General features: G+C 42.8%; 2 protein-coding genes across 8 annotated transcripts in view; both read left to right on the top strand.

Annotated features, from left to right (window-relative positions):
- LOC109556756 (olfactory receptor 5J3-like) overlaps positions 1 to 213 on the top strand; it is a 169940-nt gene extending 169727 nt beyond the window's left edge. The window contains exon 3 of the mRNA XM_019958180.2: positions 95 to 213. Within this exon, the coding sequence (XP_019813739.2) occupies positions 95 to 213 (119 nt within the window). The remainder of the gene's footprint in view (positions 1 to 94) is intronic.
- The window catches only part of LOC139182141 (uncharacterized), an 80215-nt gene that overhangs the window by 51995 nt on the left and 2212 nt on the right, over positions 1 to 26008 (top strand). Inside the window, exons 1-3 of one of the 7 annotated variants that reach the window (XM_070785795.1) lie at positions 17294 to 17311; positions 21573 to 21684; positions 23567 to 23658. The gene's annotated coding sequence lies outside the window, so the exon portion shown is untranslated. Of the gene's footprint in view, positions 1 to 17293; positions 17312 to 17641; positions 17788 to 21476; positions 21538 to 21572; positions 21685 to 23537; positions 23659 to 26008 lie in introns of those variants that run through there. The other 6 variants (XM_070785794.1, XM_070785798.1, XM_070785800.1 and 3 more) reach the window with 6 other exon arrangements.

Below are 26008 nucleotides of genomic sequence, written 5' to 3'. Positions count from 1 at the left end.
GATTGAAGTGCAGATTCTTACCCTGCCCTGGTGGCTGAGATGGTAGAGAGACTAACACTTCTTACCCTGTTCTCAAACCCTACCTTCCTTTTAGCCTTCTCTCCTAAACGGCTTTTACTGCTCATCAGGATAGAGGAGCTTGATAACCAGGCGCCTGCGGGGAGAGGTCCTGAGTCGGCAGTCTGCTTGCGGGCCCAGAACCCCCGCTGTTAACAAGCATCCTCCCATATCCCTCTTCCCCCACGCCCACCCCGGCCAGGTGCGCCCAGTGCGTGCGGCGCGCTCTGGACCCCGCACGGCTCCAGCACTGTTCTCACCAAGGCACATGCTGTCAGCCCCTGGGCCTGGCTATGCAGTTCGTTTCGCCTGAAACACTCCCCACCCTTCCCCATCTCCACCTGTTGAAATTTTTCTCGTGCTTTCAGGCCCAGCTCAAATATCTCCTCCTTTAAGATTGTTCCAAAAGGAGAGGATGCAAACTTCCCAGCATTAAATGTAAGGTCCGTTCACACAGAACCGCCCCGCTATACAATTCCAGTCCCGACTCCTGCCCAGGTTCCTCAGCTATCCCTAAACTCCCACTGAAAATGGATTCTCAGAACAGACTCTTTTACACATACCTCTGCCAGGAATGCGGTGCCCCTCCCCCCTCTTCCTCCCTTCCCCCATCTCTCTCTCGGTCTCCCTTAGGAAAAAAAAAAAACTTATCCTACTAGGCTCAGCTCATATGTCACTTCCTCCGTGCCACATTCATCACAACCAAGAGTCTTACTAGGCTCTCCCCGCCCCCGCCGGCACTAAGGCACTCCCTCCCCTGTGCTTCCTCGGTCTCCTATACCTCCTAGAGAACTCCATGCCAGTAGCTTACTTCGTGTTTTACCCATTTAGCTTAATCCTAGGCAGTGACCTTGACTAAGGTGGTATTCCGCGGCCCTGGCACTGAGTGGATACTCACCACTCCTTCTGGAATGCGAGCACGAGGGAGTCTCTTTTCTCCTGAGGCATCCCTCCGCTAGGACGATCTTTGATCTTTGCCCTTTCCCCTTAGCGTTGCTCTTCCCTTGTCTTTTCTGTACTTGATTTTTGCCTCCTACTAGATTGCAGGCACCCTTGAGGGAAGAAGCCTTGCAGGGTTTCCCTCCCCGTACCCCAGCCTGGCTCCTTTACCCGTGGCAGGAGCTCAATAAATGCTTGCTTAATTGAATTGTAGGGCGTTGTGCTCAGCTAGCTGCTAAACAACCCCATTTAAGGGGTTAACTAATAACGCTTGGAGAAGTTCTTCTCCTCTGGGGGTATTTGCAATTTAATGGAAATCTTAAAAACCCAAAGGAAATGTTCACTAACGGTGGGACTGCAGGCACCCAGGGAGGCTCACTTTTGGTGGCGGTGAATGAGGACTGGGGGTGGTTTCCAGCCTGGGAGTCCTTCACCTTTTTTGTGACATGGACCCCCTTGAGCAGTCTGGTGAAGCCTATGGACAGAATCATGATTTTAAACATGTAAAATAAAATACATAGTGATACAAAAATAGTGCATAATGAAATAATTTCAATAATGAAATATCAAACATATTCAAAGCCTCTAATTTGTATTATAGTAATTTATGTGCTTATTAGGGCATTAATTTTAAAAAAAAGTCTTGGCAAATCTAATAACTACTGTAATTTTGTCATAGTGATGAGTGTAAACAATATTTAGAATATCTGCCACAACTGTAAGATGATGTGAAAATGTCTGTGATTCTATTGGTGAAAAGTCATGGGTTGCTCTGCCTTGATCTATTGCCTATCTTCATCATTGAAAGGAATTATAAATTTCAAGTAGAAGTTAGTGAAATTTAAGTTTTATTCCCCCCACCCAATCTAAATTCTACCTCGGTATCCACCTTGGACCCAGGATTTGGAACCCATTGCTTAGTGGTATGGGTGGTGGGTGGTCCTGAAGCCAGTGTGGTTTCAATCTTGGGCTTCCTTTTCTATCTTGAGCTTCATGAGTCTTTGATTTTTTTTTTTTCCTTTATTTTCACAGCCAAGGACTGTAGTCTAATTTTGCTTCATTTACACTAACCAGAAATGTGAAAGAAGGAGAAACAAAGAATTGTCAGGCCTTAGGGGAGGGAAGGGGTCTTTAGTCCCTAGCCTGGGAGGGTCTCCTCCCCAAAATTCTAAGCTTTGGTTAGAGATGGAGTCAGGGCAGGAGGAAGAAGGGTCCATGAATTCTGAGGTGGAAAAGCAGTTGTAGTTTATCTGAGAATCTCTGCTGCTTCCTTCTAAATTCAGAAGTCAATATTGGGGCCAAAGAGTCTGATTCTAGGGGTGGCCCAGCGCAGTATCTATCCTTCTTGGTTGCTAGTGACTAAGTGAAATATCATTGCTCTTGAAAACTGCACTCCCTAATGCTGATGTTATTTCTAATTTGGGTAAAAATGTTTGTGCAGTTCTTTTTAGCACCAAAATACAGGGAACATATTCAGTCCATTTCCAGTTATCCTTGTGTATTTTAGTCACTTAGCGGCAATTTTCCCGCAAGTAGATTTACCCCACTCTTTGCCCTGCTGTGTGGCACATACCTTTGCTGTTAGTAGGTGTGCACTTAGACAATACAAGTAAATTTGAATATTAACTGGATATGTTGCTACCAAGGTGAATACCATGTCAGCCCAGGTAAACTGTTATCCCTGCCCCTAAATAGTAGTTACACCAAAGGTTTGCCATTGGCATCTTCTTTCTTCCTTTCCTCTTGTGTGTGTCTGTTTTGTGTGTGTGTGTGTGTGTGTGTGTGTGTGTGTGAGCTCATCCATTTTTATTCCTTCGACTTTCACCTCTGCACCTGCACCTCTTACCTGGTGGGACATCTCCACTTTAGTGTCCAGTGGTCACCTATGATTCCAAAACTTAACTCTCTTCCTTCACAAACCAGCTTCACCTTTCTAAAGAACATCTTTACTGAGATGTAACTTGCATACCCTGAATTCACTCATTTTAAGTGTATAAATGACTCAATGATTTTTGGGGGGTAAATTTTCAGTATTGTGCAACTATCACCAAAACCCATTTTTATAACCTTTGCTTCGCCCCAAAAAGACCCCTCATACTCATTTGCAGTTGATTCCCATTTCCAGTCCCACTAATCTGCTCTCTTTTATAGATTTGCTTTGTTTGGACATTCCATGTAAATAACATTATACAATATTATAGTCTTTTGTATCTGGCATCTTCCCTGGTGGCTCAACTGTTAAAGAAACCACCTGCAAATGCAGGAGACCTGGGTTCAGTCCCTGGGTTGGGAAGATCTGCTGGAGAAGGAAATGGCAACCCACTCTAGTATTCCTGCCTGGAGAATCCCATGGACAGAGGAGTACAGTCTATGGGCTTCCAAACAGTCTGACATGACTGAGTGACTAACACTTTCACTTTTCTCTTCTTTCACTTAGCAAGTGATTTTGAGGTGCATCCATGTTATCGTGTGTATCAGTACTTGGTTTTTTTATTGTTGAATACATTCTACAGTATTGTTTTGTGTGTGCATACGTGCTAAGTCACTTTAGTCATGTCTGACTCTTTTCAACTCTATGGACTGTAGCCTGCCAGGCTTCTGTGGGATTCTCCAGGCAAGAATACTGGAGTGGATTGCCATGCCCTCCTCACACCACATTTTATTTATCCGTTCATCAGGTGATGGACATTTGGACTGTTTTCACCTTTTGGCTATTGAGATAATGTTGCAGTAGAACATTCACATGCAAGTCTTTGTGGACATGCAGGAGTGGAATTGCTGGGTTGTTTGGTAAACTTATGTTTAACTTTTTAAGAAACTACAGAACTGTTTTCAAAGGTGGCTGCGCCATTTTACCATCCCACCAGCAGTGTATGAGAATTACAGCATCTCTCCATTCACACAACACTTGTTATTGCCTAACTTTTCAAAACTGTATTCCTAGTTGGTACGTAGTGTTATTTCACTGTGGGCCAGTGCCATTTTCAAACCACTCCTATTTCTGACCACAGTGTCCCTCTTTTCACAGATTTTATGGCTAGAAGCCAAACTTATGCTGTTTTTCCTTCCTCTTGTATTTTCATGCTGCAGAAGTGAGCTAGCATAATCTTCCTCAGATAGCCCCTGGCCTGGCCACCTTTTCCTTTCCCCTCACACTATCGTACCTGGCTCTGCATCATCTCACATTTACCACACATTAGTCTTCCAGCTGCTCTCCTTACTGGTTGTAGCTCTCTCTTCAAATTGTCCTTCCTGTAGCTGCGGATTCATTGTTAGTCTCATAACATGAAAAGGATATTTCTATTTCGTGGATGTGGAATTGGGGGATCTGTGCTTTGGTCCAGGAATCACACTCGTTATCTCATGACCTTGAATTAGTTCTGTAACTTATCTGAGCCCAGTCTCCTTCATTAAGTTACTTAACCTCTCTTGACACCAGTTAGGAGAGTACCCATTTCCTCATGGGCAAGGTAAGGATAATAATAGAGCCTGTCTTACTGAGCCATCCATGTAGTCCATTTAAAGACCTTAGCACAGTGCCAGGTGTATGGGGAACACTCAGGCAGTGATGACTAAGACTATTATTTTAATGATAACTATAACTACTATTATTATTCACTGAGTTTGAGTAAACTCCGGGAGTTGGTGATGGACAGGGAGGCCTGGCGTGCTGCGATTCATGGGTCACAAAGAGTCAGACACGACTGAGCGACTGAACTAAACTGAACTGAACTGATGATGGAGGTATCGTCTGAACCTTATCACGTGGTTATTGTAAGAGTTGGCTGTTGCTATGAATATGAAAATGCTTTGAAAGACACGATGTAAATTGCAGTGGTGTTATTTTTTACACAGTTTTTCCCTTGCTCAGAAGAGAGATTGTGTAGGTTAGTCGCAAGGGCACAGGTGTTGCCACCAGCCTAGCATTCAAATCTGGAATGTGCTGTTAAAGTATTGTGAGGCTTGAGCAGTCATTTAACCTCTGCATTTGGGTTTTCTTGTCTATAAAATGGGTGTAATTATAAATCACATTCAGGATGATGCTGTAAGGAAGGTGCCTGTTCCATAAGCAGTGTTCCGTACACTGTGACTTTTTTTTTATTAATAAAGATTTATACTGCTGGTTATTTGGGTATATAAACACATATATACATCAGTGGTAAAGAATTCGCCTGCCAGTGCAGAAGACACCGGTTAGATCCCTGAATCAGGAAGATCCCCTGGAGAAGGAAATGACAACCTATGTCAGCATTCTTGCTTGGGAAATCCCATGGACAGAGAAGCCTGGCGGGCTACAGTCCTTAGAGTCACAAAAGAGTCAGACACGACTTAGCAAATAAACAACAATGGCGACATGCATACTTTGGTTCTGTTTTGATAAATACAGACATCGAATGCAGTATTTGTTAGTATTTTCAGATACACATATTTTTGTTAAATGGCTACTAGTAAATAACAATATAAAATTATTCATCAAAAAGTTGTAAATTTTTAAGCATGTTAGCTTTTTCTACAGTATTGTTTTATGTAGAATGAACAATCTTTTAGTTGAAAGTTACTAATAGAATAAACCATGAAGAAAGCATAAGCATGTTATTTTTTAATACTAAGGTTTTCGTTACTCTTTTTATTGAAGTATAATTGCTGTATAATATTTCATAAGTTACAGGTATACAACATAGTGACTCATAATTATTAAGGTTACATATATTCCATATCTGGAGAAGGCAATGGCAACCCACTCCAGGATTCTTGCCTGGAGAATTCTGTGGCAGACCATGAGCTCGCAAAGAGTTGGACACGACTGAGGGACTAACAGTTTCTTTTTCTATACTCCATTTATAATTATTATATAATATTGGCTACATTCCCCATGTTGTACAATATATCCTTGTAGCTTATTTTATCTGGCTTTTTAAAAAACTCACTGTGTATCCCTCTTGTATGCTTTCTCTAAATTATATTTTGTGTAATGAACTCCCAACTTATTTAACCAATCATATGCCCCATTGCTTCCTAACATCCATGCTGAAGAGAGGCTGTAGTGTGGGCTGGTTAAGAGCTTTCACCTCAGGCTGACTTGGGTTTTAAACTCAGCTCCCACTTAGCTGCATGATTTAGGACAGTCACTTACTCCTTGAAGCATCTGGCGCCTCAACTGTAAAATGAGAATAGCAGTTCGTATCTCATGAGGTTATTATGTGTATTACATGAGACAGTATAAATGTAGTGTTTAGAATAGTGCCTGGCACATGCAAATACTAAATACTCAATAAATGACAGCTGTCATCATGGTTGTTGGTGATGACCTTTCCTGTTAGCATTTTCTGTCTACACAAGTGCTGTTCTCCTTTCAGTCCATGGCTTGCTCCTGTCTCTCTTCCCCTGAAGTCATCAACCCCTCTTGGAACTGCCCAAAACCTACTTCAAGGCCCAGTTCAATCTGATCCTTCAGGTTATTGCTTGCTACTCCAAACTCTACTCATTGCTTTTTTTTTCCTTTCCTATGAAAGAGTTTTGTGTCATATCTGTTATACAATTTAGGAATTAGTTGTTATTAATTTTTATGCTTCCTCATTTGGACTATAAGGTGCCTGAGAGGGACTATTTCTTCAGCCGCTAATGAAATTCTCGCTCTCAGTAATTTGGCATTAAGACAGATAGTAGGTGTTTTATTAGTTTTTGATAACTCAGAAAGCAAACAAGTAAAAGTCATTATTAAAATTTAAATCCAGGGGTTTCTTGATCACCTGTATGGTCTCCTTCATTAATATAAATCAAGATTTATCCTGAGAAAAATTATTTATTCTAAAACACAGCACAGAGAGGAGAAAGGCGTGGTGATTGAAGAGTTCCAAAGTTAAGATCAGCACTGTTTGTTAAGTTAGTGTCTTTACTGACACGAATGACCTTATTTTTGCTTTCCTCATCACTTCTTGGCCTCTCTCTGCTGTCTCACCTCTTTTTCCAATCCCAGAGGACCTGCTGTCCTCGGGAAGCCCTCTGAGTATCTCCTTCTAGCTTGAGTTTCTGAGGAAAAAGTTTCTCCAAGTTTCAGAATTAACCTTTTCTGTGTTCTCCATATTTCCTCAGTATAGTTGGCAGTTAAGAAGGATAGAGGTCTGGCCAGATAAAATTTTAAAGTGACAAAGGGCCGACCCCTTATTATGTTCCTTCCCAAGATACTGGGCAAGTGACATCTCAAATCCAAAGGTATGAATGTCTAATGACAGCATTTAAAGGAGTGTATTAGGAGAGTTGAAGAGATACCAACGAGTGAGAAGTGATGTGACAATAAGTGAAGTATTGAGGAGATGGCCTTTTCAGTGCTCCTAAAATCTCTCTTAAGGCCAACCCCATTGTGGATAATCCAGAGATGCACAAATGTAATAATAATAACCAAGGTTTATTGGGTACCTACAGTGTGCCAGGCACTCTTCCTACATGTCTATATGTAGTCATTCATTTGTTCCATACACTATCATTACTCCATTTTATGGAAGAAAAAACTCAACCCTAGAGAAGTTAAGTAATTTTTCTAAAGTCACACAGCCCTCTAATGGAAAGCTGGGATTCAAGCCAGGCAGTCTGACTGAGAGGCTCTCCACCGAGAAATGCTTTTTTGATTCATGATTCTCCCCTTGTAAACAGCCTGGAAAGAGGCAACTTCATGATAAAAACCTAGATATCACCACCATCATCATAATCATCGCCATCATCACAGCAAACAAGGTCCTATATCACTGTGTACAGGGCACAGCACAGAATGCTCAGAGGACAAAGAGGTATCCGGCCCCACCGCGTGTCTGAACTTGACCCCTTAACCCTTCAGATTGCTTCAAATGCCTCCACTACCACACAGCAGTTTCTGCTCACCTCACCCGACTCCCAAGAATGTACCTCCTCTTGACTGCCACTTTTTGCTTCTGCTCTGCCACTTATTTATTACTTTCTCTCTTGTATTGCGGTTATTTATATACATTCTCATACAGCCAAGCCTTTGCTCATTGCTGAGTCTTGCCTGGTTGCTGCTACACATTTTTTAAGATTCTGCTCAGGTCTTATTGTGTCCCCTGACTCTGCTGTCTGACTTAGATACCCCTCCTCTGTGTGCCCCAAATGCCTGGTATGTATCCATATCATAGCATTTACTATGTGCTGTGCTGTGCTTAGTCACTCAGTCATGTCCAATTCTTTGAGACCCCATAGACTGTAGCCCACCAGGCTCCTCTGTCCATGGTGATTCTCCAGGCCAGAATACTGAAGTGGGTTGCCATGGCCGGCTCCAGAGGAGCTTCCCAACCCAGGGATTGAACCAGTATTTACTATACTTGATTATAAATGTTTGCTAATCAGTATCCCTAACTGGATAGATCCCAGATTCTAATGTCAAGGAACATGGCCTCTTCTTATTTGAATCTTTGGTACTTTGCAAAGTACCTGGTAAATTAAGAATTTTCTTTCCCCCTCAACCACCCCCGATGAATGAATCTTCCGTATAAGTCTGATTATACTTGGAAGACAAAATCGTGTACCCGATTCATTTTTTGTTCCCCTCAAGATGCCCTGCATCTAGTAGATGCTCAATAAATGTAGCAATAGCTAAATGACTTCGAAACACAAAGAGGTGTCAGATTCTGCTCTCAGGATATAGGGAAGGACTGGCAACTACAACAAAAGGTAGATGATATTATTATTGGGCTTCCCTGGTGGCTCAGCAGTAAAAAATCCTCCTGCAATGCAGGAGCTGCAGGAGACACAAGTTCGATCCCTGGGTCTGGATGATTCCCTGGAGAATTCCATAGACAGAGGAGCCTGGTGGGCTACAGTCCATAGGGTCGCAAAGAGTTGGACAGGACTGAAGTGACTTTGCACACATGTACACACACTATTAATATTATACATTTGCATATCTAAGTTGTGTTCTAAAACAAGTGATATAAACACCTACTACTGAACTTAATGATAAAGAAAATAATATTTTTTTTCTATGAAGTTTGAAGTTATTTGGCCAGTAAAATGCAGTCTAATATTCAAATCCAGGTCCTGGTAACTCTAAAGCCACTGTTTTTCCTGCTATACTATATTGTGGGGATGTTGGGATAGGTGGTTCCAGAAGAACAAGTAGGGCTTAAATAATTAGAGAGGAATTAGCCCTGCACAAATGATTAGATGCACACACACGTATGTACATGTATGTATACACACACAGGTCTTTCGGAAAGATCTATTTAGGAAGAACGCGGAGAATTGATTGAGAGGAGAAGCTGGAGGCAGGAATGTCTATTTAGAAACTATTACAACAGTCCCAACTTGAGAACAGAAAACAAGAAATTGATTTAAGGAGGAATTTGTGGACACTGATGATTGAGTAAAATATATAGCGGCTGGAAATTTTGAGTCAGGATTACTCCAAAGTTTCGAGCCTAAGTGAGAGACAGTGCATAATTCTGAAAGATTGTGAGTTTGTTTTTTGATGTATTAAATTGACTCCTAGATGGGTAAGCTGAGTGAATAGAAATGCAGGATTTAAGCTCAAGAGAGGCCTGTGTTAAACCTGCAGATGTGTTGATCAACTGCAAAGAGGTGATAGCTAAAGTTAAGAGAGCGAGAGAGAGAAATCCTAGGGAGGAGTGGAGAAAGAAAAGATCAAAGAACCAAGGAGTTTAAGGAACATTCAAGAAATGTTCAGGTCAAGGAAGTATTTAAGTCAATAAAGTAGACAGACCTCTAGGTATCTATTAGAAGGAAATGAAATCACGATCTTGAAGTGATATCTGCACCCCCATGCTGACAGCAGCACTGTTTACAATAGCCAAATAATAGATGAATGGATAAAGAAGGTATGTTATATGTATATACAATGAAATATTACTCAACCATAGAAAAGAAGTTATGCCATTTGCCATTACTTGGATGAAACTTGAAGGCATTATCCTGAGTGAAGTAAGTCAGACAGAGAAAGACAAATACTGTGTGATCTCACTTGTATGTGAAATCAAAAAACCCCAGACTCACAAAAACAGAGAACAGATTGGTGATTACCAGAGGCAGAGGGTAGAGGGTTGGGGGAAAGGTATGAAGGTATTCAAAAGGTGGCTCAAAGGTAAAGAATCTGCCTGCCAATGCAGGAGATGCAGGAGAAGTGGGTTCAACCCCTGGGTCCAGAAGATCCCTTTGAGTAGGGAATGGCAGCCCACTCCAGTATTCTGGCCTAGAAAATTCCATGGACAGAGGAGCTTGGCAGGTCAGATGGGACTGAGCACACACACAAACACACATGCAGTCAAAAGGTACAAACTTCCGGTTATAAGATAAATAGGATGTGGGGGTGTAATGTACAGCATGGTGACTATAACCAACAATACTGTAGTGTATATTTGAAAGTTGCTAGGAGAGTAGGTCTTAAAAGTTCTCATCACACATACACAAATCGTGACTATGTGAGATGATGGATGTTAACTAAAGTCAAGGTGGTAATTATTTCACAATATATACATATATTCAATCACTATATGTATACCTTAAACTTACACAATGTTATATGTCAATTATATCTCAATAAAATTGAGGGATGGGGACTAGACGAAACAAGAATATCTTTGTATCTTGGAGCTCAAACCGTAAGAGAGTAAGGAAAGGATATTCATTGGATGGATTTGGTGATTAGGTTTGGCCATATTGGAGAAAGGATTTTGGTTAGATGGTTGGGTTAATTACAGAGGAAGAAAAGGAATTGTGATGGGAGAGAATGTAGGTTACCCTATAGATAAACTGGGAATGAAACGAAAGGGGGGAAAAGAGTATTTGTGTAAGAAAGATTTTACTAAAGATTCTAAAGAGTAAGTAAATGGAAGACAGACAGATAACTGAGCAAAACCCTTCCAAGTTGAGATGAGATGACATGGTTGGTCTTGCAGTGTAGGAGAAGTAGGAGACAAAGTTTGGAATAACTGCTGTAGGAAATGATATAGGAGGCAATGAGGATGCATAAAAGGATTGCCAAGTAAAACCCAATAAAGTTCGATTAAAGTTTCATCACTTGAAATTTGATTGAGATCCATATTTTTTTTTGGTTTCATGGGTTTTTTTTTCTAGTAATGTCTGCCAGCCCAGGAGTGAAAACAAATGTGGGTACATCTCAGCCATAGGAATTTCAATTGCTGGAATGGTAGGTGGTCAAGGATTCCAAAAGGCAGTGTGGCTAGTAAGAGCAACCTGGACTCAAACCATGGAAGTGAGGTCAAAGCTGCAGTAGTTGGGTTCCAACTCCAGAAAAGCTGGGAAGAGACTGATTGTGGGAAATGGGAAGATTTTAGTAGTGAAGGCAGAACCCAGGAAAAATAAAATAGGTATATCCAATGGGCAAAATTCCTGGAGAAAGGTCTAGCAGAAGAAAATGAAATTAAATAGTAGAAATACTTGCAGAGAATTATTCTTGGGAAAGAGGTTAAGAATATATGAAATAGTAAATTAGTGGAAACTGAGTAAGAAAGGAGACATGAGACTGTAAGGACAGATGTGAAGAACTGGCCTGAAGACCAAGAGATCTAGGGGAGAAATGGTTAGAGCATGTGGAACATATAGGTTGTTTCTCATTGAGCCATGATGGACTATGGCTAAACTGGAAAGCTGGGGAAGGGGAATTGGCATTTCTATATCGATCAATTCAGTTCAGTTCAGTTGCTCAGTTGTGTCCGACTCTTTGCCACCCCATGAATCGCAGCACGCCAGGCCTTCCTGTCTATCACCAACTCCCAGAGCTCACCCAAACATATGTCCATCGAGTCAGTGATACCATCCAGCCATCTCATTCTCTGTTGTCCTTTTCTCCTCCTGCCCCCAATCCCTCCCAGCATCAGAATCTTTTCCAATGAGTCAACTCTTCGCATGAGGTGGCCAAAGTACTGGGAGTTTCAGCTTTAACATCAGTCCTTCCAAAGAACACCCAGGACTGATCTCTTTTAGGATGGACTGCTTGGACCTCCTTGCAGCCCAAGGGACTCTCAAGAGTCTTCTCCAACACCACAGTTCAAAAGCATCAATTCTTCGGCACTCAGCTTTCTTCACAGTCCAACTCTCACATCCATACATGACCACTGGAAAAACCATAGCCTTGACTAGACGGACCTTTGTTGGCAAAGTAATGTCTCTGCTTTTGAATATGCTATCTAGGTTGGTCATAACTTTCCTTCCAAGGAGTAAGCATCTTTTAATTTCATGGCTGCAATCACCATCTGCAGTGATTTTTGAGCCCCCAAAAATAAAGTCTGACACTGTTTCCACTGTTTCCCCATCTATTTCCCATGAAGTGATGAGACCAGATACCATGATCTTCGTTTTCTGAATGTTGAGCTTTAAGCCAACTTTTTCACTCTCCTCTTTCACTTTCATCAAGAGGCTTTTCAGTTCCTCTTCACTTTCTGCCATAAGGGTGGTGTCATCTGCATATCTGAGGTTATTGATATTTCCCCTGGTAATCTTGATTCCTATGGTCCACTGGAGAAGGGAATGGCAAACCACTTCAGTATTCTTGCCTTGAGAGCCCCATGAACAGTATGAAAAGGCAAAATGATAGGATACTGAAAGAGGAGCTCCCCAGGTTGGTAGATGCCCAATATGCTACTGGAGATCAGTGGAGAAATAACTCCAGAAAGAATGAAGGGATGGAGCCAAAGCAAAAACAATACCCAGTTGTGGATGTGACTGGTGATAGAAGCAAGGTCCGAGGCTGTAAAGAGCAATATTGCATAGGAACCTGGAATGTTAGGTCCATGAATCAAGGCAAATTGGAAGTGGTCAAACAGGAGATGGCAAGAGTGAACGTTGACATTCTAGGAATCAGCGAACTAAAATGGACTAGAATGGGTGAATATAACTCAGATGACCATTATATCTACTAATGTGGGCAGGAATCCCTTAGAAGAAATGGAGTAGCCATCATGGTCAACAAAAGAGTCTGAAATGCAGTACTTGGATGCAATCTCATAAACAACAGAACGATCTCTGTTTGTTTCCAAGGCAAACCATTCAATATCACGGTAATCGATCAATTAGGGCTTAAGAATTTGCAGACTGGGTGTTACAAAGTTTGGCTTCTAGAAGGCAGGCAATGGAGTGAGTGTGGTACCTTCTAAAGGGAAATGAGTGTCACATGACAGATCTGTCAGAGCTTTTACAGATAGAGTGCCTCTGATGCCCGGGTTGTGGAAAGCAGATATGTGGGGACATAGAACAAGACCCAAGCTCACATCAGAGTGCCAATGGCCCCAGGTGGAGTGGCAGGAAGAAGGGAGATGGGAATTTTGATTTCTTCCTTACAAAAAGGACAATTAGCCCTCAATATACCTGGCAGGGATGAAGCTCTGGAACTTCTCATTGGCTTAAATGGATTGGTGAAATCTGCTTCATGGGCAGCCTAAAGAAGAAATCCCTTCCTGACTATTTTACTACAGCATTGGGTAGTACCTATGAAAGTCAAGATGCTGGTCCATTCTAACCCCTCATTTTCAGTCATAAATGACCATCTTGGTAGTATTCCTCTGTCCATGGGATTCTCCAGACAAGAATACTGGAGTGGGTTGCCATACCCTCCTCCAGGGGATCTTCCCTACCCAGGGATCAAACCCGCAGCTCTTGCATCACAGGTGGATTCTGCTAAGCTACTGGGGAAGCCCAGATAAATTGGTAAGAAACAGTTTAAGAAGCAGGAAATCATGAACAAACTAAGGACTTTGACCAAGGACAAGAATTTGTTAGGGCCTCTTATAACCCTTGCTGTCCTGGGTGGCTCAGTGGTAAAGAATCTGCTTGCAATCCAGGAGACTCAGATTCGATCCCTGGATTGGGAAGACCTCCTGGAGAAGGAAATGGCAGCCCACTTCAGTATTCTTGCCTGGGAAATCCCATGGATAGAGGAACCTGGTGGGCTGCAGTCCATGGGGTCACAAAAGAGTCGGACATGACTTCTGAACTAAATAGCAAGATGCTTGTTAACCCTACCACCAGCTGACTGAGTGGGTTCAGCCTTTCCGAGTCTTGATTTTATTATCTAATATTCTCTCCTACAATAGTAAATATTGTTAGGAGTGAATAATCCTCGGAGGTTAGAACAGTGCTGTAGAGTGTTGGACTTAAATTCTAGTCCCTAAAAATGGGCATAATTTTGGCAAGTCATGAAACTTCTATGTCTCAGAATTCTCATCTGTAAAATAGGATGTGGTTCTTTCCAACCCAGAAATTTAGATATATGTTTATCAAAAGCTGAGAGAACAAAAGCATTTCGAAGGTGGAGCTTACAAGTGAAAAAGACTAGTGACACACAAATAACAGGTGCGGTGATTAGTTGAAGAACTAAGCCAGACATACCATCCATGTTTGTATCACAGTGAGTGCTTATCATCATTAGGAGAAGCATATTTCAGAAAGTAAAAAATCAAACCCAGATCTCTTTAGTGTTGAAAGCTTTTATTTTTAACAATATTAAAAATAATATTGTTTATTACCGTTTGGATTAAAAAAATGATTTATCTTAGAATTTCTACAGTAAGAGAAATAGTTTGAAGCTTTTACTTAAAGGATGCTTCTCACAACGACTTCATCATTATCAATTAGTATTTATGTATAAACAGTATGCTAGATCCCTATCCAGTAAAATAGATAGAAAACTTTCTCAAGTGAGATGCAGATGCATGGAAGTTAGAAAATTCAGAGGAAAAAAACTAATAAAAATAGATAAACTACTTCATTACAGTAAATAATATTTTAAATGCATTTCTATCCCATGTGCAATGTAGCTAAATTACCATTACTATGGAGTCTCTAACCTTTGAATTTCATGACTTTCAGCTTGCTTAAATTCTCAGTATTATTGCTCTTTTAGCCTGGTGTTGCACATTTAATATTCATTTGCTTTTTCTTCTGGTTCAGTAAATAATTCCAAACTTTGACATATATAGTTAAGTGAGGGTGTAAGGCCTTGTAAAATGGTTAAGACTTCTTATAATGAGCTTTTTTTTTACCTTTCTGGGCAGAGGTGATCTGGTCTGGAACACCCTAGCCCAGAGTTTATTTTAGTAGTGGTTTTCTCTTACAGATAAGTCTGTGAATCCCTTCTTTCCATCTACATTAGTAATTGTAAATGCCTCTTGCATATTTCTGGATTTAATTATCTTTTCATATGTCCAGACCTGACTTTCCTCGTACCATTTTTTTTTTTTACAGAGGTCCTTATTATGTTTCATCAAATATTCTATCACCAAAACTTGACAAAAAGCATTGTAATATTTTTCCATTAGGAATCCTTCAATTGATCTTAAATTTATATTTATACCTGCTTTTGCCTTTTTTCTTTCGACATGCAATGCGGAAGACCTGGGTTCAATCCCTTGGTTGGGAAGATCCCCTGGAGAAGGTCATGGCAACCCACTCCAGTATTCTTGCTGGAGAATCCTCGTGGACAGAAGAGCCTGGGGGGCTACAGTCCATGGGGTCACAAAGAGTCAGACTCGACTGAGTGACTAAGCACAGCACAGCATGCTCAGTCATAACATAAGACAAGAGAAAACGTCTGCTATGAAAAAAACAGTTTTTCATAGAATCTAAGCTGGGGAGCCATGGTATAGAAACTTGCATGACCAGCCCAGAGTTTTAAATTGTTTCCAAAGTTTTATCATTCAGGGCTCTCCTGTATCGTCCTTTATGGGCCTCTCTGGTGGCTCAAAGGTAAAGAACCCGCCTGCCAACACAGGAGACGAGGGTTCAGTCCCTGGGTAGGGAAGATCCCCTGGAGAAGAAAATAGCAACCCACTCCAGTATTCTTGCCTGGGAAATCCCATGGATTGAGGAGCCTGGCCGGCTACAGTCCATGGGATCACAAAGTGTCAGACACGACTGAGGATGTACCATCCTTTACCACCAGCACCATTTGTTAAAAGATTGCCACAAGGAACGTTTCCTATTTTCTAGACAGGGAAACTAACATTTCTTAGAAATAAGTACCTGGTTAAAACTTGGTGATGGAGGCAAATACAGAAGAAAATTTTATCTGCTTCTCTTGGCCATGTTGCCTCCGTCTATCTTCAGGGAGAATACGAAGTACAGTGTAACATAGGCGGTCTTCATTTAACTGATTGAGAAAAGCTGTGGGGCCAGTGCACATAGTTACAGAAACATCTTAGATCAAGACTCTACAAAGCACAAACACAGAGATTTAAACAGTGTGTTCTGGGGAGGGCTGTGGAGCAGACAGGTCTGTAATAGCAGCTGGGCACAGCAGCAACAAGGGCCACAAAGATAAAACAGGAGTAGTCAGAATCTGAGCTTTATTCAGCAACATGCGCTCACCATGATGCCGTCATTTTTCCTTCTGAGCAAAGTGCAATCTAATGGGTTACCCTCTCACTTCACAGGGGGCAGTGCCGGAATGCCTGGGGTTTGAGCTCTCCAAAGCACAGGCCTTCCAAAAACCAGGGAAGTGATTAAAAAAGCGGTTATGAAGCGATTCTAGGATCTGGGCAGAGGTTCTCTATAGGCACTAGATAGCGGTGCGTGAGTGGGGCTGGGGCGGGCTCCGTAAGGAAGAAGAGACCCTGCTACCCAACGTGTCTGCTGGACATGGCTAGAACGTGCCTCGGAGAAGGTGGAGGAGAGTGCAACCCCGAAAGGGGCCTGCACTCTTGGGAGGGGAGAAAGCCGGCAACAGCAAAGGCAGTGCAGAGACAGAGGGGTGAAGACCAGGGACGGGAGAGGGGATGGGTTAGGGTGGAACCGCATCCTGGAGGTAGGCAGGGGTCTCCTCGAAGACTGAGGACTAGGCCGGGACCAGGACAGCAGGGAAGTGTGAGGGAAGAACCCCTTCCTTTGGCAGCTCCCAATTCTTTTCTGTCAAAGATGGCCAAATTCCACATTGCCCTTCCCCCCTCCGCGCCTTTTCCACCGTGTTGCTCCCCGGTGCTGCAGGAGGCGGTGGGGAGGTCCGGTGAATGTGAACGTGAAAATAAAGGTGTAAGAAGAGTCCCTCCCTGGCCGCACCTCCCACCCCGCCGGCCCTTTGGGAGGTTCTTTTAGTTGAGAAGAGGGGGGCTCTGCCGCTTTAAGGTGGGGAGTAGGCGTCACCTCTGGCCGGGTGACGAACTGGGGAGGGGACCTGGAGGGCGTGTCCATGCAAAGCAGGAGGTGGTGCTGACGGTGGGCGGTTCCATAGTAAAATATTGGAGGGAGGGGCGGGGTCGAGGAGGCGAGGCTACTTGGTGGGCGGGGCTCGGGGGCGGTGCCTCTCCGGGAAGGCTGGGGAGGGGGAGGACGAAGCGGCCGGGTTGGTACCATTTACGCGCGTTCGGGAGGGGGACAAGTGACATTCCCTTGGAGGGGGGCGGGCCCTTCCCGGCGGCTGGGCCCTGCGCTGAGGTGGGGAGGGGCAGTTCCCTCTTCCCCCGCCGGGCGGGACGTCGGAGCAGCGGGGGAGGGGGCACTGTTCCGCTCGCGTCCGAGGCGGGGCCGGCGGTACCTTTCGTGGCGCGGTGCGGCTGGGGGAGGGCCGAGGGGAGGGGGAAGGGGCGGTACTGGGAGGGGGGTGCCGGAAAGGGGGAGGCGCCGGCGGACAATGGAGCCTATGTGTGCCTGCGGGAGTGGGCCGGCGCCGCCGCCGCCGCTGCCGCCGCCGGGGGGAGACGCTGCGCCGCCGCTGCCGCTGGCCCCGGCCTCGGCCCCCCGGGGCTGAAAGCCGCCCCGGACCGAAGCCCCCTCCCCTACACCGCTCCTCCTGTCCCCTCCCCCACTCCTGCCTCGGGGGTAAGTGGCACCTCAGGGGGAGGGGGAGGGGAAGGACCCGAGCCGGGGGTAGGGGGGGTCGGGTCCGCGTCCGCGTGTTTTGAGCGGGTTTGAGGGCAAGGATAGCCAAAGCCGCGGAGGGTTAGGGGCTGGGGTGAGGGGAGAAAAGGGGTGGGGGTGGAGGTTGTGAATTTAAGAGTTAAGTCTAGAGAGACCTGTGGGGGGAGGTTGGGGGGGCATCCTCTGCCCACCAGCGGTGGGGAGAGACTGAGGCGTCTCTCAGCTTTTTAGATGTTGTGTCCCAGGCGGTGCTTGGAGAGACTAAACGAGGACATGGGACAGTCCCAGGGTCCTGGGATGAAGGGACATCGTAGGGACGAGATGGAGAGCTGAATTCGAGTTGAGTTTGGTGGGGTCTGTTAGACCCAGAAGATGGATAGACAGGTAAAGGGGAGTTTGCAGGCCAGTGACTTGTTGGAGGGTGGGGGAACCCGAAGCTAAGAGGAATGTTCCTGTAGTAAAGGGCTCCAGCAGGTGAGTTGGTGATGTCTAGGTCACTGAGTCATTGTGGGGGTCGTGGACACACCAGTGATTTCCAGAATGGAGCTGTAGTCCTTGACCTTTGAAAGTTGCAAAGACTATTAAAGATGTCACTGGTTGGTGTTGGACCAGCCTGGTGAAATGGAGATATTCTATGGAAATAAACAGCAGACTTGGTTATTATGTTCAGAGGGAAGGGCCAGAGGCCTATAATAGTGTTTCTGGGGGCCTTCTGTGAAGGCTCCCAAGCCTGAAGGAGGAGGCCTGAAACCTGTCTTCCAAGGCCCTACCTGCCATAGAGAAGAGTGACTTGGAGCCTAGACTGCAGCCCAGTTGGAGACTGATAAACTTACTAGACAAAGTAGAGAAATGGACGTAACTTTGTGTCAGTAGTGAGAGACTAAGGTGGGGTAGAATTGGTGCAAAGTTAAACTTTCCTTAGGGCAAACATATTCAGATCCCTGGGCAGTAACTATACAGGGAAAATGAATGAGTGGCTATGTAAAGAGTTACGTTTTGATCAGTGGTGTGTAGTGGAGTGTTTGTTAGCATTTAATGTGTTCAAGAACTAACTGTTCATTCTTGGGTCAGAGATTTGGACTCTTGTCCACTGCGCTGGAAGTGATGAATCAGAATTAGCAGGTAGGAAGGATAAGTAGTTGTGAGTAAGGGTTAGGGGGTGCAGATGGGTATTGGTAGGTAAGACCCCTATGTAGGTTAACTTTTCACTCTTCATGGAGATTGTACAACATGATTGTTCTGTTGATTTTGGTTTTTGATTGGATGCTCGTGATTTATAAAAAGGAGTTAATGTTAAGTGTGAAAAACATTACCATCCTAAGTACAGATTTGAGAAGGATCTTGCTAACTGTTGAAAAAGACCCAGTCTATAAAAAACAGAAATGGGTTAATAAATGGAGCAGTTAGTTAGATGGCATAAGGATGCTTTGGAAAGTAAGGATTCCATTAATTGGTGTTTTGGGTAAAGAGGAAATTTAAGGCAAAGTTGACATAGAGATGATCTTTCATAGTTTTAGCATCTAGGATCTGATTGTATTGAATCATTAGGATATTATTTTGTAATAACAGTGTTGAATGTAAGATGATAATAGTTCCTAAACATGTGGTAGATGATAAAGAGGTCATTGAGTAAAAGATGAAGAAACAATTTCCATACTGTTCTCTTCTTATAAGGCAAGTTTTATGTAGTAACTTGGCTGTTGAGCTAAGGATTCCTGACCTGGATTCCTACATGACTAGCGTAAGTGAAAAAGCACTTACGTACATTGGAATTTATTCTATGGGATACTTTTCCCATAGCCTTCAGAAGTGTCTGGTCCTGTGAATCAAAAGAAAATGTTCTCTGGCTTGTGGGGGGTGGGGGAAGTACAGAGGTTTCACAAGCATTGTAATCAACTAAATATTTGATGATGGTGATTTGGTTGAGCCTTGAACTTGGTATCAGAACGCTGGCCTTCCCATTGACTTATATGTGACTTCAAACAAATCTCTCATATTTATTCTCCAGTTTTCCCTTTTATAAAGCGGGGTTACCACTGCCCTCATCACTCATAATGCATTGTGGCACCAAACAAGTTAATGATTATCTGCAAAGTGCCTTGGACACATCTGGGAATGAAAGTTTGTGTAGACCAACTTTTTCCTCACTTCTGAAAAATTGCTATCTCAGGACCAGACCAAATTCAGCTTCTGAAACATGCCCGGTGCTTGATCAGGAAACAAAAAGGAGTACCTTCTACCTATGTATCTGCCTTGTTCTATTGTCTGGGTTTGGGTTTTACGTGAGTTTTGAAAGGTGATACCTCTTCCTCATTTGGTGGTAAGACAGGAATAGTGATGACAGTTGTAGAAATGTAAGCAACAGTCCCCGTGGGAGAGTGGAACTATACATGCTGGGAGTGCTAACCTAAGCTGATGCTGACCCTAAATTTGTGTGACCTTGGACGTGTTGCTTGTCTTCCTGGTGGTTTGCTTACGTGCTAAGTTGCTTCCGTTGTGTTTGACTTTTTGCGACCTCATGGACTGTAGCCCGCCAGGCTCCTCTCTCCATGAGATTCTCCAAGCAGAAATACTGGAGTGGGTTGCCATGCCCTCCTCCAGGGATCGTCCCCACCCAGGGATTGAACCGGTATCTCTTATCTCTCCTGCATTGGCAGGCAGGTTCTTTACCACTAGCACCACCTGGGAAATCTAGTGGTTTAATTTTCTTCATCTATGAAGTACTGCTGGTGGAATGACTTGTCTGTCTGCCTTGGTAACTATGTTGGGGTCTATAGAAACTTTATTTGCTCTAGATCAGAAGTTCTTAATCTTCTGCGCCGCATGTTTTCCTTTGGCAATTTAATGAAGCATAGGACCCCTTCTGAGAATCGTGGTTTTTTTTTAATGTATAAAGTATATAAAATTACAAGTGACACAGAAACAGTTATCAAAATGTAGAAACAGTTATCAAAATGTTAAAACAGTTGTGATACAATAGTTTATATGTTTATAGCTCATTAAATAACAAAATGTAGCTGCAGATACTATAGTTTTGAAGTAGTGATGAGTATAAATAGTATGTTGTGAGATCTGCCATAATGGTAATGTGATATGAAGTGTCTTGTGGTTACTCTTGGTGACATAGTCACAGAATAGCTAATACTACTGTGGGTTGTTACCTGCATTCATTGTTGAAGGTGGTGCTAACTTTTACTTGGAGGTTAGTGAGTATGAAGATCAAAATATTCTCCAGCCAAGTTCACAGCTGCCTCTCCTCCTCTTTCTACAGACTGCTTAGGAGGTCGTGGATCCCTGGATAAGAGCTCCTGCTATAGACCAGCTGATTTTTGAAAGGTCAATTATCTTATGGCCACTCGCCTTATAAGCCTCAATGTCTTCACAATGCTAAGAACAAGGGCATAGAGAAGATATGAAATAAAAGTCTATTTTGCAACCTGTGATAACTGTTCTTGGTTGAGGAGAAAGTTAAAGCCAATGACTAGAATGAGGCTTTTGTGTCTGATGGATTTTGCTTTTCTAGACTTCCCAGTGTTCAGTGGGATAGATGTGGGCTAGAGTGCTCTAGCTACTTGCATTTTGAGTTTTAGTGGTTTTGCCTGCCTTCCCCATTTTTGACCTAATTTTTTTCTTATTATTCTTTCTTCCAGATATTGTTTTGGTCACGGAGCCTTGGGGAATTGTGGTTTTCTTTGCTGTTGGTGTGATGGGGTATGAACTTTTTTCCATTCTTCTCATTCCTGTAGGACTGAATGTGGGACTAGCTGGTGTCACTCCACTTTGACCTAAAAATTCCTTTCTGTTTGGGATCGCTGTGTCCCAATGTTAGAAGAGAGAGCAAGTTGGACATCTTGAAAGGTAAAGAGCCTGGTTGTGAACATGTAACTTCTGTTATTCAGTCAGTGTATTTTCGATTTTGTTTCTGCTTCCATAGGGTCTCTTGTAAGTTAAAACTATATTTGTTCATTATTGTAGCAGATCCCAAGGCAGTGGTCATCAAGTTAAATGCAAGTCATAGCTGTAAGTGCAATTACCTTATACTTTTCTGTGAACAGGGACTTCTGCAGTAACGTATTTCCTAGGAAAGGCAGATGGTGAGAAGTTGAACAAGTATTTATCATGTCATCATTGCTATGTGGGGATGCGAAACAGAAGTAGCAGTACACAAGCCCCCCGCTCATCATACACGGATCAACTAGCATTTATTGAGTTTCTTCTTTTGGGTGCTGAGATGATGACCCTTTCCTCAGGAGGTTCCCTGGCTGTACATAACAAGGATACAGTTCTCAAAGTGTTTTAAAAGTGTCATGACTATAATGCTCTGGGGCCATGGAGGACATTCCTGGGGATGGTTTGGAATCAAAGTTTCACAAAGAAGGGACATTTGTGCTAAAGTTTTACTTTGGGTAGCCATTATTCTAAAGGCTGATAGATGACGTTCATTTTTTATTAGTTATATTTTATCAGAACCCTTGAGCTTGATACAAATTTATTTGCTTGCTTAAAGTTTGTTAGCTTGAAGGACATTAGATGAGTTTTTACCCTTTGAGTATGAAAACATATCTTAGCGTTTTGTTAGGACCAGGGTTTTCTACATAAGACTATAGTATAGTGTTCTTTTCTCCACATATTTGGGAAAGATTGGTTCTTCCTATTGTGTACTTTGCTGAGAAGGAAGCCTTTTAGTAGCTGGTATGCCAGAACTTAAGAATGAGCTCGGAATGGAATCCCAGGGCCTTCTAGTTCCACATTCTAAGTTTGATACTATGCCTTTTATGGCGTAGTGGTCATAGCATAGAAATGAAATTTGTTAAACATGACATACTTGTAATAAACTTGACTTCTTAGAGCAGGAGAGTGGGAAAGGATCATTGGAAAAGTTGAAATTGGAATTGTAGAGGTGATTCTGAGCTAAGTTAGACCAAGTTGTGGATTTATTGACAGTTTCATGGCAACCTTATAGAATCTCCTTTTAAAGATTCCTAAGAAATTTGGCCTTAGGACAGTCTGGAACTTGGTTTTTCCCTGCCATTTCAAAACTATAAATTCTGGGTGAAGAGGGAGGCTCAGCATTATCATTGTAGTTTACAAGGACTAATGTTGGAAATAGTTCTGCCTGCTGAGTTACTTAGTGTTTTACCAATTTACCTAGCTCAACTTGGTATCGCATTTTACACACAGTAGGCTCTCAAGCAAAGGAGATCTTGTGGCCCTGTCGTTCAGTCATATGTTCTCCCAAAAGTGTGTGAAAATAAATTTTCTTGCTGAATGCTTGCCATGTAAAGTTACAGTTGAGAGTAGGGAGGAACTGTGAATGGTATGTGCTTTGTGAATTCAAAAGTGTGTCTGGAATTTTGTCTCTTTCACCTTTACAGTCAGCTCTCAATTCTCTGTACTAATTAGGAATGGGAAGAAGCAAAAATGTGAGGATTTTTTTCCCTACTAAATATTCAGAAAAGTAGACAAATCGATTTTCTTTGCCCTTAATATTTTTCCAGTCTCTGAAAAGAAAATGTACACTTTGGAAGGAGGGAAAGTTACAAGGGGCTTGAGGTATCTGCAGGTTGGATGATATACCCTGAAATAATTGGAAGTTGATGCTGTTTACATGGGAGATGACAACTTCCTCTTAAACTAATACTCTGTAGATAGGAAACTGGGTCTTCAAATAGTAACTAAGTGGCACTGATGATTTTGTTTTCCTTCCTTAGAAACTCTTCTTTCCTTTATCCTCATCCAGGTGAGGGTCACCTCTGAGACAGGGGTTCCTGGACTCCCCAAGCTCCCCACCTCCAGGATGAGCACTGCCTTATCGTGACCCTTGGGGTTTTGGTGAGTAGCCTGATGGATGGATGGGGGCCCTAGAAAGCAGGCCTGGCTTAGGAGATGATCTTGGGGAAAAGCTTCAACTTTTATTCAACAAATACTTTTTGAGCAAATGGCATGTATCTGATACTATAGCAAGTACTAGGAATACAAGGATGAATAAATCAGCCTTGATCCTTTACAGATCCTCCTACCTTCATGGAGCCTAGCATGACAGATGAATGTTAATGCAAATGACCACATAATTATACAACAGGAGAAATGTTTGAAGGAAAAACATAGGATGCTATGAAAAGAATGTAATGGAGCATTTCATCTAGATTAGTGGCTTTACAGTATCCTCTATCTCTGAAGAAGAAACAGTGAAACTGAGATTTTCTTTACTCAGCAAAAATATTCAAACTTGACATGGGAAGGTTAGGGGTGAGGGAGAGAGGTGTCAAGAATGACTCTAAATTTCTGGCATGAGCGGCTGGGTGGATGAAGTTGCCATTTACTAAAATGTAGAAAGCTGAAGGGGAAATACGTTGGGGAGGGAGACTATATAGGGATGAAGAATTCATCTTTGACCTTGTTAGGTTTCAGACTTCTAGTGGGATGCCAAGTTGGCAGTTGTGTATACAGGTCAGCAGAGCAGAAGCTGAGCTGGATGGAAATTCGGGAGTTCTTGGCATGGAAAGAACTTACAGAATGAGAAGAGAATAGGACCTGGGGTAGAGCTGTGAGGAACTTGAAATTGTAGAGATTGGGTAGAGAAGGGGTCAGCAAAGGAAGCAGATGAAGAGTGACTTAAGAGGAAGGAGGAAGACTGGAAAAGTGTGGTATTATAGAAGCCAAGAGAGAGGAGTTTCAAGGAGTGCTCAACTGGCATAGTCTATGAGATGGAGTACGATGAGGTTAGAAAAGCAGTCAGTGGTGACTTTAACAAAAGTCATGGTTTTTGTTATCTGTGGGTAGAAGTTGGTTTAAGATGTTAAAGGGTGAATGGCAGGTAAGGAAATGAAGACTGTGTCTTGTGAACTCTGTAAGGAAACTTGCCAGTTTTGTTTTGCTTTATCATTATTATTTCATCTGGAAGGTGGAATAACATGTCTGGAAGCTGATTGGAAATATCCAGGTGATGCAGGACATAGAAGGGTGGTCATAGAAGAGAGTGAGTACTCAGTCAGCTGAAAGGGATGGGGCTAGACCACCTGTGGTAGCACTAACCTTTGGGGGAAAAGTGGGCTTTTTTTTTTTTTTTTGATTGCAATAATAGAGAAAAAAGAGGGGATAGGCAATGATAAAAAGAGGTTTGAAGATTTGATGGTAAGGAGTCCTGCCTGGTGACTTCTCTTCTCCCTGTTAAGTCCTGGGCAAGGCCATGCGCTGGGAGAGGAAGATGATGGTTGGCAGTGGTGAAGGTCTGAAATGCCATTGGGCAGGACAGGTGAGTGAGCTTGCTAGAGGATGGTAGAAGTCATGGTACTAGTTTACATAAATGCGTATGTTGTGCTACCAAGCATTTTCTATGTGCTGGCTTACCTTGTCCACCAAGTCCATGCTTTTCATGAAGTACTGCAGTGATGAAGAGCACAGCCTGAGTGTCTGGCTGACCTCCAGCTCCACCACTTAATTAGGGTGTGACCAACTTACTTGGGCAAATATGTACTGTTCCAAGAGCCTCAGTTTCCTCGTCTCTGAAACAGGGATAGGATATATGTATATGTGTAACTGATTCACTTGGCTGTCTACTTGAATCTAACACAGCATAGTGAATCAACTATACTGCAAAAAAAAAAATCAAAAAGAAAAAGTAATAAAACAGGGATAGTAATGGGACCTGCCTTCTACAGTTGTTATGAATGAGTTAATATGTATGGAGAGTGCTTATAAGAGTACCTGATGTGCAGTTAGTAAATATTTTAAGTATTATTTTTGGAGAAAAGAGAGAAACATTCTATAAGCAGATCTTAGAGTTAGAAGATTTAGTTATATTGGGGAAATACCTCTCTCTGGCTAAAATTAACCATTCAGAGGAAGATCTTCCCTTTTTTCAGTCCTGAAAGGTAAACAGTTGAGCACTAACCTGAACACGCAGGAGCTGAAAGAATTACATTTTATTCTTTAGGGTTATCTGATGAGATACTTGGCAGATTTCTTGCTCAGTTGTTTTTGGGGTCAGATAGGCTAAAACTAGGGTGACCTATTTCAACAGCTCCTCTGGATTAAGGGTTAAAACAGCTGGGTTTTATTCCCATCTCTAGTGAGCCCGTGCACTTGTTTGAACCTTCTGTGCTCTTTCTCCATCATAAAGTAGTGGCAGGGAGGTGGCTTAGAGGAAAGAGCAGGTCAGGGAGCACTGATTGGAAACCTG

This window comes from Bos indicus, chromosome 3, assembly GCF_029378745.1.
Source record: "Bos indicus isolate NIAB-ARS_2022 breed Sahiwal x Tharparkar chromosome 3, NIAB-ARS_B.indTharparkar_mat_pri_1.0, whole genome shotgun sequence".
Lineage (NCBI taxonomy): Eukaryota > Metazoa > Chordata > Mammalia > Artiodactyla > Bovidae > Bos > Bos indicus.
Note: the sequence above shows the minus strand (reverse complement) of the source record. Positions and strands in the feature narration are given on the sequence as shown.